This window comes from Eschrichtius robustus, chromosome 7 (assembly GCF_028021215.1).
Source record: "Eschrichtius robustus isolate mEscRob2 chromosome 7, mEscRob2.pri, whole genome shotgun sequence".
Classification (NCBI taxonomy): Eukaryota; Metazoa; Chordata; class Mammalia; order Artiodactyla; family Eschrichtiidae; genus Eschrichtius; species Eschrichtius robustus.
In genome coordinates, this window is record NC_090830.1 from 2,367,197 (window position 1) to 2,380,685 (window position 13,489).

Genomic DNA, 13,489 nt, shown 5'->3' on the forward strand with positions numbered 1-13,489 from the left:
GGCTTGTGGATGGACACCTTCTTGCTACGTCCTCATATGGGCTTTCCTCTGTGCATGCACAGCTTGAGCGAGAGACCTCTAGTGTCTCTTCCTCTTCTTATAAGGACACCTGTTCTATCAGATTAAGGCCCTACCCTTATGACCTCATTTAACCCTAATCACCTTCTTAAAAGCCCTATTTCCAAACAGTTACATTGGAGCTTAGGGCTTCAGTATACAAATTTTGAGGGAACACAATTCAGTCCGTAACATTCCACCCTCATGGTACTTAAGTTATGACTTATCAGTGAGAAGAGTAAATATCACTCAAGGGTTTTCCGTCCTCTTCTGGGAAAAGGCTTAGTGTGTTTTGGCTGTACATAGGACAATTGTGTCATGTTATGTATAAGGATGACATTGTTATTTACCTTATTTGGAGATTAAATATGGCTTAAGGAGAAGTATATAGATGACAAGTTGACAAGAGGTGGACTTGTGATGATTAATTTTGTGTGTCAACTTGACTGGACCATGGGGTGCCCAGATACTTGGTCAAACATTATTCTGGGTTTTTCTGTGCAGGTGTTTGGGGTTCAGATTAACATTTAAGTGGGCAGACTGAGTACAGCAGACTGCCCTCCATAATGTGGATGAGCCTCATCTAAGCAGCTGAAGGCACGCATAGAACAAAAGGCTGACGCTTCTACAAAAAAGAGAGAATTCTCCTGCTTGAGAGCCTTCAGAGTGGAACCTCTGTTCTTCCTGGTTCTACAGCAGGCTGCCATTCTTCAGACTCCAACTGGGACACGGACTCTGCAGATTTTGGACGTGCCAGCCTCCATAAGCACATGAGTCAATTCTTTATAAGTAATACATACATACACACATAATACGCACATACATAAATCCTTTTTTTCCTGGAGAACTCTGACTAATAGTCATTCATGCATTTCAAAGGCTGGCTATCGCCCACTTGTCACTTAATCATGTATACACACATTTATTGTAAATGTTTCCCGTGTAGTCATGTTCAGCTTTTGTTGTTGCAAAATTTAGGAATCAGACAATCCTAGCCAGAGTTCCCACAGTTCTATGACTCCTAATTTGAGTCAGAAATTTGAGTGGTTACAAAATATTCAGATGACTGCAAAATATTTCCTTAATTCTCTAACTTACCAGCTGCATGAACTACGATGAATTATCTGCTCTGGAGTCCAGTTCCTCATTTGGCAATGGGGATAAAAATACATCCCCTTTCTATACCGTGAGATCACTTTAGAATCTCATGGGATGACTCGTAAAAGCTCTTCTAAAGCTACAAAGAGTCATCACATCACTGGGTGTATTACTATTACTGCATGACACGCATATGCATTTGTAACTGTGGGTTTATTTTGAATTAAAAATTCCCAAACCTTAGGAAACAGGTCTTATCTCTTATCATGACAAACACCTTAGGTTAAATGAAGGATGGTTACCAGGTGTCTCATGTGCTGCTACCCTCCCTGCCCACTGCCCTGGCCAGCATCCAAAGTCTACCGGGGATGCACTTTACCACTGAGCTTGGGAAGAGCTTTAGAATTCTTCTAATGCCTTGTATTCCTGGCAGCCACTACCAGTGGACCTGAGTAGGCACACAGGTGGATACCTTGTTGTCATCTCTGAATTAGTTATTAATTAATCAATTCTGTGGGCCCTATGGACCTGCCAAAGGAATGTCTAGATTACTGTTAATTTATAAAATGCAACATAGAGCTATGGAAGAGTGAGGAACATGTGTCCAACCTTAATTGCTGCATTTAGCAGCCATCAACTTTGCAGCTGTGTCCCACAGCCTCTGTGACCTTTGTGTTCGGAAATACAGACATGTCTGCTCTCCTCTGCAAATTTCTTTACAAATTCTGCAGGTCGTGGGAGCTGTCTTTGTAGAAGAGAGTTTTTTTGAAAGGGAACAAGAAATCAGAGACACTGTGGCAAGAGAAGAAAATAGGCTAAGTTATCCACCTTCCTCACCAACCCTTACTCGCCTTCCTCCCCAACTAGAGGCACAACTAGTCCTTCTGGGGCTATTTTCCCAATTCTTCTTCAGATTACACAGAAAAAAGCAGAGTTCTCTGATTAAAGTTAGCCTAAGGTTTTATGTTTCTTTTTTCACTGAGTCATACAAAAGACACAAAACACATTCAGCTCAATCAAAATCTAACCAATCATATAGCGTTATTAAACATAGCGTCGACCGAAAGAAAATATGAACTCCTTGCCCAGGAAAGATGAATGCCAAGAACAGAGTAATTTTCTGGCTTTGTCTTTCATATCTATAAATTTTATTTTTGTGCAAGTCACTACGTTCCTGAATAGCTGTTGATGTTAAACATTGGGGGAAATTTACAAATGGGCAGTGAAATGCATTAGGGATTACCAGACCTTAGCTAGCCACACTCCGTGAGAACCTTACCCACATCTGTTTTTGACCTCCAGAGTACATAAAACACTTTCTTTTCTCTTCTCTTATTCAATCTCCTTATTTTTGTGGCCAAGTATATATTGGATGCAAAAACTTTTCAGACCAAAACTTGGCATGTGAACTCTTGATTTGGCTGCAGTTGGGTTACTACCAATTTGCAAAATAAAGTATGAATAATAATCCAAGCTGTAAGAGTGCAAGTAAAGTAAATCTTTACCATCTTATCAGGGAATATAAATCATTCTGGCACATACGTCAACCTTAATTTCTGTGTAAAAGTTCCAGATGTAGTTATGATTCTATTTTATAAACATAACCAACTTGTTAGGAATAATGAGAGCGAAAGACCCCATGGATCTCATGAATGGCCCTTCCTCATGAACACAATCTGAGCCCAGAGCCTTGGAATTCGATTGAGTTCACTTGACAATGTTGCCTCTATACAGGTTTTCCTGGTCTCTTTGTTCCTGTCCCTTACTCAATTAAACGCCTTTTCCCTCTACTTATTTTCTGCCATGTATATGCCTCCTCTTGACCTACAAACAATAGATTAGCCTTCTGGGGTGCAATCAGGGCCAAAAAGGGAATTTTTTTTAGAACACATATCTGCAGTAATGATTTAGGATACCAACCTCCACTACTTTTTGTATTTCAAAGTAGGCTTCAACATGAAACTCTTGCTATGGGTTTTCAAACCTAAGCTCTTGGTCATATCAGACTCCCACTGCAGCTCTGCCTGCCTGGCACCTGGGCATCACCACGTCTCTGTCCACTGTGTGCAGGTCTTGCGTAGACTGGTCAGACCACCTAGGATTCTCAGCCACAGTCAAAGTTGGCTCTCCTTTATTAGGTACCACTCACCGTGGTCCAGGTGCATTACCTTCTCCAGTGCCCCAACAGCCTGTTAGAGCAGAACTCTTAGAATGAGGAAAGGGAGGCCTAGATTCACGTACTTGCCTGTAGTTACATAGTTAGGTCACTCGGTACCTAAGCCCTTCACCGGGAGCTGCTTCTTCCCCGGCCATATTAGAAGCATCAATTCTGACCATTCCTCCCATTTCTGCAATCCTTGGTCACTGAACAAAAGGTATTGCCACTCCATCTCCTCTCCTTGGTGTTTTTTTTTTTTATCCCCTACTGTTCTTCAATTCTGTACCCCTGAACAATCCCAACACCCCAGGTGCATTCTCCTGGCACCCCATCGAGCTTCTGCCTTCAGCTAAGTGTCACCCTCTGTCAAAGTCAATGTCATCTGGGTTGAAGGTCTTCTGCCTCTCTTAACCCTCCATACATCTCCTTTCTTTACTCAGAAGCTTGACACATGGATTGGTTTTCTTTTCTAACAAATTTAGTTTTAAGAGACTGTGACTTTCTCTTATCCTTACAGGAACATCGGCTTTCATGTCGCCTTTGTTTTCTTCCAGTCTGCTGACTTCCTCCTTTCCCTGTTTGCCCTGTAACCTTTACAGCTGAGGTCCGAACAGCAAGTATTCACCATCCCTGGTTCTCTTAGATCCCCACACTCTGCTCACCCTGTCTGGGAAAACTGAACCCCAGATGAAGGCTACAACCTACTTTCTCTGTACCCTCTCTACAGCTGGACAGTTGAAGGCTGCCAGAGGAAGCTGCATATTCCTGCATGTTGGTGCTAATGCTAGCTTGGAATGTTCATTAACCCTTTACTTGCCTTTGACTAGAGTCCCCTCTCTTCTCCCTCAGATACAGGCCCAAGGCTTTACCACAGTCCTAAAGATCCCCACCCAGCGCCCTCCCCTCACGGTCAGCACGCGGCCTCACACCCTACTTCACTGTGACGACACGTCCTCGACCCTGATCTCTGTCAACTTCCCGTCTCCTTTCAGATTTTGCCTTATCTAAACCCACATGTTTCCTTCCTTCCTTGCAACCTCAGAGGACAAGAGGTCTCTTCTCTTCTCCCTTCCCCCTCTCTCTCCATTTGGCTAACTCCTCCCTCCTCTGTTAAGGCATCTCAGATGGTCACTCTTCCAAGACGGGCTCCATCGAGCTGGTCCCACAGTTGGGTCAGGTGACTCCCGTCTACCCTCGTGCTTCTGACGTGCTAGTGTAAAGCTGCTTAGGTGTTTGCTGCCTGGACCAGGCTGGGAGGTCCCCAAGGTCAAAGACCTGACCCTGCTCACCTTTAAATCCTCAATATAGTGCAGGCCTGTCACCTAAAAGGGACACAGTTTTACTGATATGTTTTTGTTATCAACTTCCTTCCTTAACTGAGCTGGATGTGTTTCCGTAACAGTCTAGACAAAAAAAAAAAAAAAAAAAAAAACAATCCCCCCCCCCCCCGTAAAAAACCCACCAGACTAACAGACTCAATAAGGACGTCCTATGCTTTTACATCTCATTTCTATTAAAAAGAAAGATTTTATAGATAATGCAGTATATAACATATATTATGTGTGTATATATATATATTTATACATATACACATACATATTCATAATTTTTCTATTACTTTATGTGCAATAAAAAATATCTTTTGTTTTCCATTCTTAACTCTATTATAAACTTTAAATAAGTCACCTGCCCATTCTGGGCCTCAGTTTGCAAAGTGAGGAGGCCGGACTTGGTAAACTCAGTGAACTCTTCAGTAATGAGATGATTGTTTGATGACAATGATAATCAAGCAGAGACTCTAGGCCTGGGCAACAGCAGAAAAATAATTGACTCTGCTATTCGAAAAGTATCTTCAAATTATCACATAATAATTCCCTTACCTGACATTTCTAAAGTGAGCTTTTGAATTTATAAGCTGCTTTCAAATTAAATGAAATAATCAGATAAATTCTTATATTAGTATATCAATTTCCTTTTTGAAAATACACTTTTAAATTTTATAATAATTTTAGATTTACGTAAAGTTTGCAAAGATAGTGCAGACAGTTCCTGTATACCCCTCATCTGGTTTCCCTCTTGTTAAAATCTTACATTACTACCAACCAAACTCTAGACCTCATTTGGACTTCACTAGTTTTCCACTGTCCTTTTTCTGTTCCAGGATCTCAATGAGGACACCACATTCATTCATCATGTCTCATTAATTTCCTCTGGGCTGTGAGAGTTTCTCAGTCTTTGCTTGTTTGTCATGACCTTGATGGTTTCGAGAAGTACTGGTAGGGTATCCTGCAAAATGTCCCTCAATTTGAGTTTGTCTGATGTTTTTCTCATGGTTAGACTGGGGTTATGGCTTTTGGGGAGGAAGACCACAGAGATACAGTGCTATTCTCATCGCATCATATCAAGGGAATGTATACCAACATGACTTGTCACTGTAACGTGAACCTTAACCTCAGTGTCCTTTTATGGAGCTATTTCATATTCGGTACCTCATGTGACTCTTTTAAGGATCACGGCGTATGCAAGCCTGGCATCCCCAGCTCCATTTTACAAAGGAAGACCCTGAGTTGGGGGTTGGAGCCAAGGCATTATGACTGTCACCCTATCAATCTCTCCCTAGCCCCCTGACAATCCCTTCTAAGTCACACCTAAAAGAAGCATTTATAAGAAGCGTCTTACGATGCTTTCCTGTACACACTCATTTTAGTGCTCCTGTGGTTAAGAATTTTCATGATTAAATGCTACATGGTATCTTCACGACTATAGCTATAATCCTAGGCTTACCTGGACAAATCCAAAATGGATCAACACGTCCAATCAACCAGTCAAGTAACCAACTAATCATTATTTAAATTCACATTTGGAGTGAACTTTCTTTTTTCAAACGGATTACTTGGTGTTTGATAGTCATACTTTATTTTCTGAAGGATTCAAGCCTTCTTACCAGACCCCAAAAATCTTTAAAAGAAAGTTGTTTCTTCATCTGTAAAACAGGCTTGTGATTTACATAGAGATACAATATTTCGGGTGTGTATTTCAATATGATAGGAAAGGGGCCTGATAACTGTCCCTCTGGAGACACTCGTAACAATAATAATCATTGGTATTATAATGATAGCAATAATAATAATAGCTAACATATTTAGCTCTTACTATGAGGCAGAATCTGTGCTAAATGATAATCTCATTTCATCATCAAAATCTATGGGCTAAGTGCTGCTTAACCCATAGATTTACATCCTCATTTTGCAAATGAGAAAACTGAGGCTCAGAGAGATAAAGAAACACCAAAGTTTACACAGGTCATATTCTTGAAGCATTTACTTTGCTAGGGCTGCCATAATAAAATACCACAGACTGGCTTAAAGAACAGATATTTGGGACTTCCCTGGTGGTCCAGGGGTTAAGACTCCATGCTCCCAATGCAGGGGGCCCGGGTTTAATCCCTGGTCAGGGAACTAGATCCCACATGCCGCAACTAAAATACCCCGCATGCCTCAGTGAATATCCTGCACGTGGAAACGAAGATCTCACATGCCCCAACTAAGACCTGGCACAGCCAAATAAATTTTAAAAAAATTAAAACTAAAAAAAATAAAAATAAAAAAGAACAGATATTTACTTTCTCACAGTCCTAGATCACAGAGAGCAGTTTGCTTCTGTCTGAGGCCTCTCTCCTTGGCTTGCAGGCGGCTGCCTTCTCGCTGAATCCTCACATGGCCTTTCCTCTGTGCATGTGCACTCCTGCCATCTCTGTGAACCCAAATTTCCTCTTTTTATAAGGACACCATTCAAATTGGATTAGGACCCACCTTAATGGCTACATTTTAATTTAATCACCTCTTTAAAGATCTTATCTTGAAATCCACTTACATTCTGAGTTACAGTACTAGGGGTTGGGACTTTAACATATGGATACTGGGAGAACATAATTCAGCCCGTAACAGCAGTCGTGACTCAAACCCAAGCTGCATGACTCCCAAGCCAAAATCTTAACTATTTAGCTATCCTGGGAGATGAATCTTACACCTTCAGGGTAGCAAAACCACCAGCATTTTTAGACTTACTTATCATCACAGCCAATCATGCAGTGTTTCCACTGATCTGTGATCTCCCTCCACGTGATAGAATGAAGCACTGAGCTCATACCAATAACATTTACTACTTTATTACTTACCCCATCATTTACAAGCAGCTGGCCTTAGAAGAGGACTCAGCTATGCTACCAGCTGGGGAATAACATATTTCTGTTTTGGGGTGTTGCTTATTCAGCCCTCACTCGTATCTTCATTTATTTATTCAACAAATATTTACTGAGTGTTTGCTATAAGTTGGGCATTTTTCTAAGCACTTTAGAAATATCAGTCAATTTAATCCTCATAATACATGAAGGTATTATCATTATTCTTATCTTACAGATGAGAAACCGGGGCTCAGAGGTTAAGCAACTTGCCAATCACTTAAGAGGTGGTGACAAGGCTTGAAGAAGGCAACTGGAAGGCAGCCTCACTCCAGACCCTTTGCCTATACTTCAGATTTCTCTTCCTTGCTAGCTGTTAAAGTGTCTGAAGATTGATAATTACCTCTGACTTTTCCTTTTTTTAAAATAAGAGTAATTATTACAGTTATTAGTAACTTAGCAAAGATCTGTTTTCCCTCTACTATTATATATAATGTGAAATAGTTGCAATTAGAGTTCCTATTTAATCCTTATGTTTCAGAACAGTAAATAAATCTGTGAGTTTTCTGGTTCAAATTTGTGATCTAGCAGCTAAGACTTCACCTTTGAAATAAAAGAAAAGATTTTTAAAGCTAGAAAGGATGCAATTAAAACAGTGCTAGAAAGCATGGGGGGACAGACCAAGTATTTTGAAGAATTTCAGGAAGCTAGAATACAGATAGGATAGGGTCAATGGAGAAAGCAGAGCAGAAGAAAACAGCCTAAGAGAAAAGAGGTGAGCACAGATCTTTCCATGAGAGCTCCTAAGAAGCTAAAGTCATACCAGCGAGCGTAAAGAGTAGCTGTGCTCAAGGTATTTATTCAATAACTATATTCAGACCGTCTATATGGGGGACCATCGCTACTCCTTACCTAGAGCCCTCAATGATCTCGAGTTAAAATCTGAGAAATGTTCTTTAAAGAAAGAGGGGGGTGGGCTGGGTGAGACTCCTAGTAAGGGTGTAAAGAGAATCAGAACACTCTTGGGGGTGGATTTGGCTCTTGCAGCAGCCAGGGCTGGGGGACGGGGTAGAGGAGAGAAGTCAAGGCACCTCTACCAAGGCCTGAGTGAGACGCACTGAGCACTAGCTCTCAGAGGCTCAGGGGAACCCTCCTTACACTGACACCACTGCCTGCTTCTGTGTGTGTGCGTGTGTGTGTCAGAGTGATGTCTGAACAGGATCAAAATGGGGCTATGGGAGAAATGAACATTATGAGGAGGTTGTGGCTTCTGAGACCAACCTGAAACGTTGATGGCTCTGGATGCAGACATGACTTTGGATTGCATCACTATTGGGAAGCCATAGGTGGGACCATAATTGCATGCACACTATTTGGATAGTATCAGGCAGGGACATCTCTAGCACTGTAGGTGGAGGAGATTTTTTTAATTGCTCAATGCTTTTTTCTTTTTAAAAGATTATTGGACTATTGGTATGAAGGTTTCAAAATATTTTTCACAGCTTCCAGTTTTCTAAAACGGGTTTAGGAGAAAATTAAAAAGAACTAACCTTAAAGTTCTCGTTAATGACAGTTTTGTTTTTCAGATCCAGAGACAACAGAACCTATACTGAATCTAAACCTTCAAAACAGAGAAAAGCAAAGATGTGGGGAAGATGTCAGATTGACCTCCTTTCTTTTTTGCTCACCTCTTCCCCTGGAGAGCCCTTCTCAGGAGACCTGAGAAAGAGAAAAGCAACCCCCTAAAGCAGGCAACTGGTCTGGCACTGTCAGCCAGGTCTCGGTCTCCTCCTGGTGAGCACAAAAATTTCACAGCACGTCCACATCAAGCAAGGCCACTCTGTGAGCGTGATGGATCAAGACGAAAGTAGGACCACTCTACAATCATGTCTGAACACAGACAAAACATGAACATTGTCCAAACCACAAAGATGACCAAACATTCCCCACCTATCTAAATTAGCTTTAAGACAATTGTAGAATTATTAACCCTACTTCCTGATAGCATCCAATTTATTTAGAGTGAAGCCCCACCTTCTTCAGCCCTCTTTAAAATCACCTAACACAAGCCCAGTCCTTTCTAGTAAGTCTTTTCTAACCTTTCTGACAGCTTCTTAGTGAGACACCCCACAGTTCTCCATGGAGTGTGTACTCCCTCCCTAAAAACGTAATAAAAGCAACTTGTTCAGCAATAGACGTGTTCCTGGTGGTGTCGGATTTTGACAGGTCTTAGGAATGTCATGTTTCTCTCTGCACTTTTATTATTACTTGTCTCAGATCATCAAAGAGAAGCTCCCTTGGACTAAGTTTCCTGGTCCAGGCAGTAATTGCCAAGGTTTACCAAGCTCTTAGGACCTGCCAGGAGCTTTATATGAACTAACTCATTTTACGCTCACAATGGCCCTACGAGTTGAGAGGCTCAGTACCCCGTTTATACATGAGGAAACTGAGGCACAAAGGTTACACACAACTAAGTGGCTGAGGCAGGAGTCCAGGACAGCCAGTTGACCCAGCGCTAGGGCTCCAATGTCCACACCACGCTGCTTCCCGCTGTACAGAATCACTGCTGTACAGTCACTGGTCACTGTGCCATCAGCCTACACTGAAGGGCACTATCATAAACAGCCCCAGGATATCACTGCTAGGCTTCCTGTAAGATATGGAAGAATGCAGACCCACAGGAAAAAAAAAAAAAATCTCCTTAATCACAGCACCAGAAATAACTGAGTTTCTTTTAAGTAACCGGATTTTTTTCACCTAACGAAGACAGTAATTGTATAATTCAGAGATTTCAACCTAATTTAAGACAGGTATGGGATGATTTTAAACTGCATAAACCTAAGCAAGAAAGATATTCTCTCTGAGTTTTACTTTCAATTTTACTAATGTGGTCAAGAGAGCATTCTTGCTTGGTAGTAAGGGGACTAGCATTCTTTTTTTTTTTTTGGCCGCATCACGAGGCATGGCGGATCTCAGTTCCCTCATCAGGGATGGGACAGAGCCCCCTGCAGTGGAAGCGCAGAGTCTTAACCACTGGACCGCCAGGAAAGTCCCAGGACTAGCATTTCTTTATTTTCCCAGAAAGAGGGAAGCTGAGGCACAGAGGCTTGGGAGGTGATAATTAATCTCTAGCAAGATCTCAATAACTTAGCTTCATTTTATTCTATTTATTTTTGGTAATTACCTTCCATTTATAGCCTACTACACTGATTTTCCATTTACAAGTGATAAAAAGATTTCTTTAGAAATTTCAGTAAAAATTTGAGTTCGTTTAAGGAAAAATGTTAATAGTGGTACAGGTGGTAGGAGACCAAACAAGGAAACAAAAATCATGAAGGTGCTTTCGGAAACGCTGACTTCAGTTTCCTCCTTGCCTTGGAGGCTGGCAAGTCGGAGTTTACTTCATGAGTCACTGATGTCAAGGGTACAGTTCCCTGCTCCATGAATTTCTCCGTCTGACCTACACCCAGCTTTACCTTCTGTCTCCTCCTCACTGTCCCCTCTGCCCTCGTCTTGCCACCCTGTTTCCTTTCAGAAAAAATAGTGTGGTGGGGGGAGACTTAATAAGGACTATCTCTTTGCTTTAATAACACCTTGTCCAAACAGTGGAAGTGACCTGGGCTACCCATCCGCTAAGGGAGGGGCAGGGAGCTCTGGGAAAGCCCAGGGCGCCTCATTTCCTCTAGTCCTGGGAAGTTTTAATTCTTCAAACTGGGCTGGAACCGTTATTTCTAAACCTGCCTGCGCAGCAGATTCTCCGGCTCTCCTGCATCCCATCTCAGAGTCACCATGAGAGCCTGTTCCTGCAAGAAGTGTGAGTGAATTAAAGCACTTCAGTGGAAAAGTAAGGGAACCCCCCCAGCCCCCGACGTCCCCCTCCCCCTTTCTGGCTATGCAGCCCCTCGACCTTCAGTCCGCCTCTCTCTTCCCAATTCCTCGGAGCGGCGAGGTTCTCGAGGACCCCACGGAGGCCGGGCAGCGGGGGTCGAGGGCAGGGACGGAGAGACGCCTCCCCACTCCCCGGATTGGGCGGGGGATGGGCAAGCGCGGGAGAATAAGGCCTGGGAGCCCGAGCGGCGCAGCCCCAGACTCCCCGGAAAGCCCGAAAAGCTGGGTGCAGCATCGCCTCTCTTTCAAGAGTTCTCAGGAAGTTTGGGGGAGGGGCGCTCCGCTCGCTCCTGTTCGCGGGAGGGCGAGGGAGGGCGACAGCAGCGGCAGGTCTCGGAGCCGTCACGTCCCGCCCTCGGGCGGGCTCGGGTGCTCCCGGCGGCGGGGTCTGCGGGGCGCGGGGCGCGGAGCGCGGGCAGAGCGCGCCGGGCGGCATGGAGGGACTGGTCCTGCTCAACGCCCTGGCCACCCGGCTGCTCTTCGTGCTGCACTCGCTGGTTGGAGTCTGGCGAGTGACCGAGGTGAAGAAGGAGCCGTGGTACTGGCTGCTGGCGCTGCTCAACCTCTTGCTTTTTCTGGAGACGGCGCTGACCCTCAAATTCAAGCGCGGCAGAGGCTACAAATGGTGAGCGCCCCCTGGGTGAGGGAGGGCACGCCGAGTCCCCGGGTGCTGTCCCCTGCGGCACCCTCAGGCGGCCCAAGAGCCCGTCGCCCCGACGATTCGTTACTGGGATGCGGACCCCCTTTGTCCTCGCTGGGAGCGTCTAAGGAGCGCGGGATGCTTGGGCGTCGCTGGGACACAACGGAGTGCCCGAGGGTCCCAGGGCAACACGGGGAAGGCTCCAGTTGCAGCCACGCGCCACCCAACCCCAGGTCTGGCAACTTGAAAGATGGGAAAAAAGAAGGGAAGCGCTTGCATGCTCTGCAGAAAGGGCTCCAAAGTGGGAGAGTAGTGGGGCGAGGGGGGTGTCATGTGCTCCGAGTTCTGAATTTGGGGGGTGGGTGTGCACGGCTTAGCCTGAGTTCATGCAGTTATGGGAATGCCCTTCGCCGGGCATCAGCGACTTGTGTGAGGGCTTGCGCACATCGGGCAGCGCTGGGGGCAGCGCTTCCCGGGGTGAGAAGCCACTCGCAGCACGTCTGTGGTTTCAGCCGCTTCGCTGCACACCAGCCCCGGCATGGCACTAGCTTCAGGTGTCCTCCGGGCTTGGTTGCTTCCGAGCCTTGGTTAACGGTCAGCCCATCTTGTCAAAGATGGGTTACGATGCTGGTGAAGGTACTAGCAGGCAGTGGTTCAGCCTTCACCTCAACGTGCCAAACTGCAGACTCTGCCGTGATGTTTTATTTCCTCGCCAAAGACTTGGATGGCAATCAAAGAATTGAGAAAAAGATTCCCTGCCATTTACAAAGAGACTCTACCTCTGTGGCTCCACTCCCAGGAAATTTTCATCCCAAACTTATCCGAGTTAGGCCTCTTTCTGTATTATTTTCTAAAACAATGAGTCTGTGTTTTCATATATGCCATATTTAAGAAGAATACCTACTGCTGTGAGATAGAGGAAAAATACTGTTAGCCAATTCAAGAATTATATACATGATGGCATATTAAGAAAAAATAAAAGAAAAAACCCCTCTGGACAGTTTTACATATTAAACTACAAAAGGCTGTGTATTTCACGACAATCCAAGGGCGAGAATGTGTTGTTTCTTAAAATCATGTGAGTCTTGCTTAAATTTTCCACTGTCGAAAAATTTGTAGAATTATCAATGAAGAAATTATTCAAGTAGAATCTTAATTTAATACAACAAGGATTGGAGGAATGTCACTGCCCCTCCCCCCATTAACAGCTTATTAAGCAAGAGAGATCTGAGGTACTTTCCAGTATGCCTTTCGGAAATCTCAAAGAAAAATAGTATTAGTTCCCCAAATAAGTGTTAGGGTTAAAGAAACAAAAGGGAGAAAAGTGTTCACCCAGCAAGCAGATCACATGAGATTGATGTAGTTTTTACTGAGTAGCTTTAACATGCTAGGGTAAAAAATATCTTCAGTAACATGAGGATGAAGTCTGAGGCTTAAATATGTTCCATGGAAAGTAGTCCTGCCACCA

General features: G+C 43.9%; 1 protein-coding gene across 1 annotated transcript in view; it reads left to right on the top strand.

Annotated features, from left to right (window-relative positions):
* The first annotated feature begins 11,809 nt into the window (after positions 1 to 11,809).
* Positions 11,810 to 13,489, top strand: part of TMEM26 (transmembrane protein 26) — a 44,351-nt gene continuing 42,671 nt past the window's right edge. Inside the window, exon 1 of the mRNA XM_068548826.1 lies at positions 11,810 to 12,006. Coding sequence (XP_068404927.1) covers positions 11,816 to 12,006 — 191 coding nt within the window. The 5' untranslated portion in view covers positions 11,810 to 11,815. The remainder of the gene's footprint in view (positions 12,007 to 13,489) is intronic.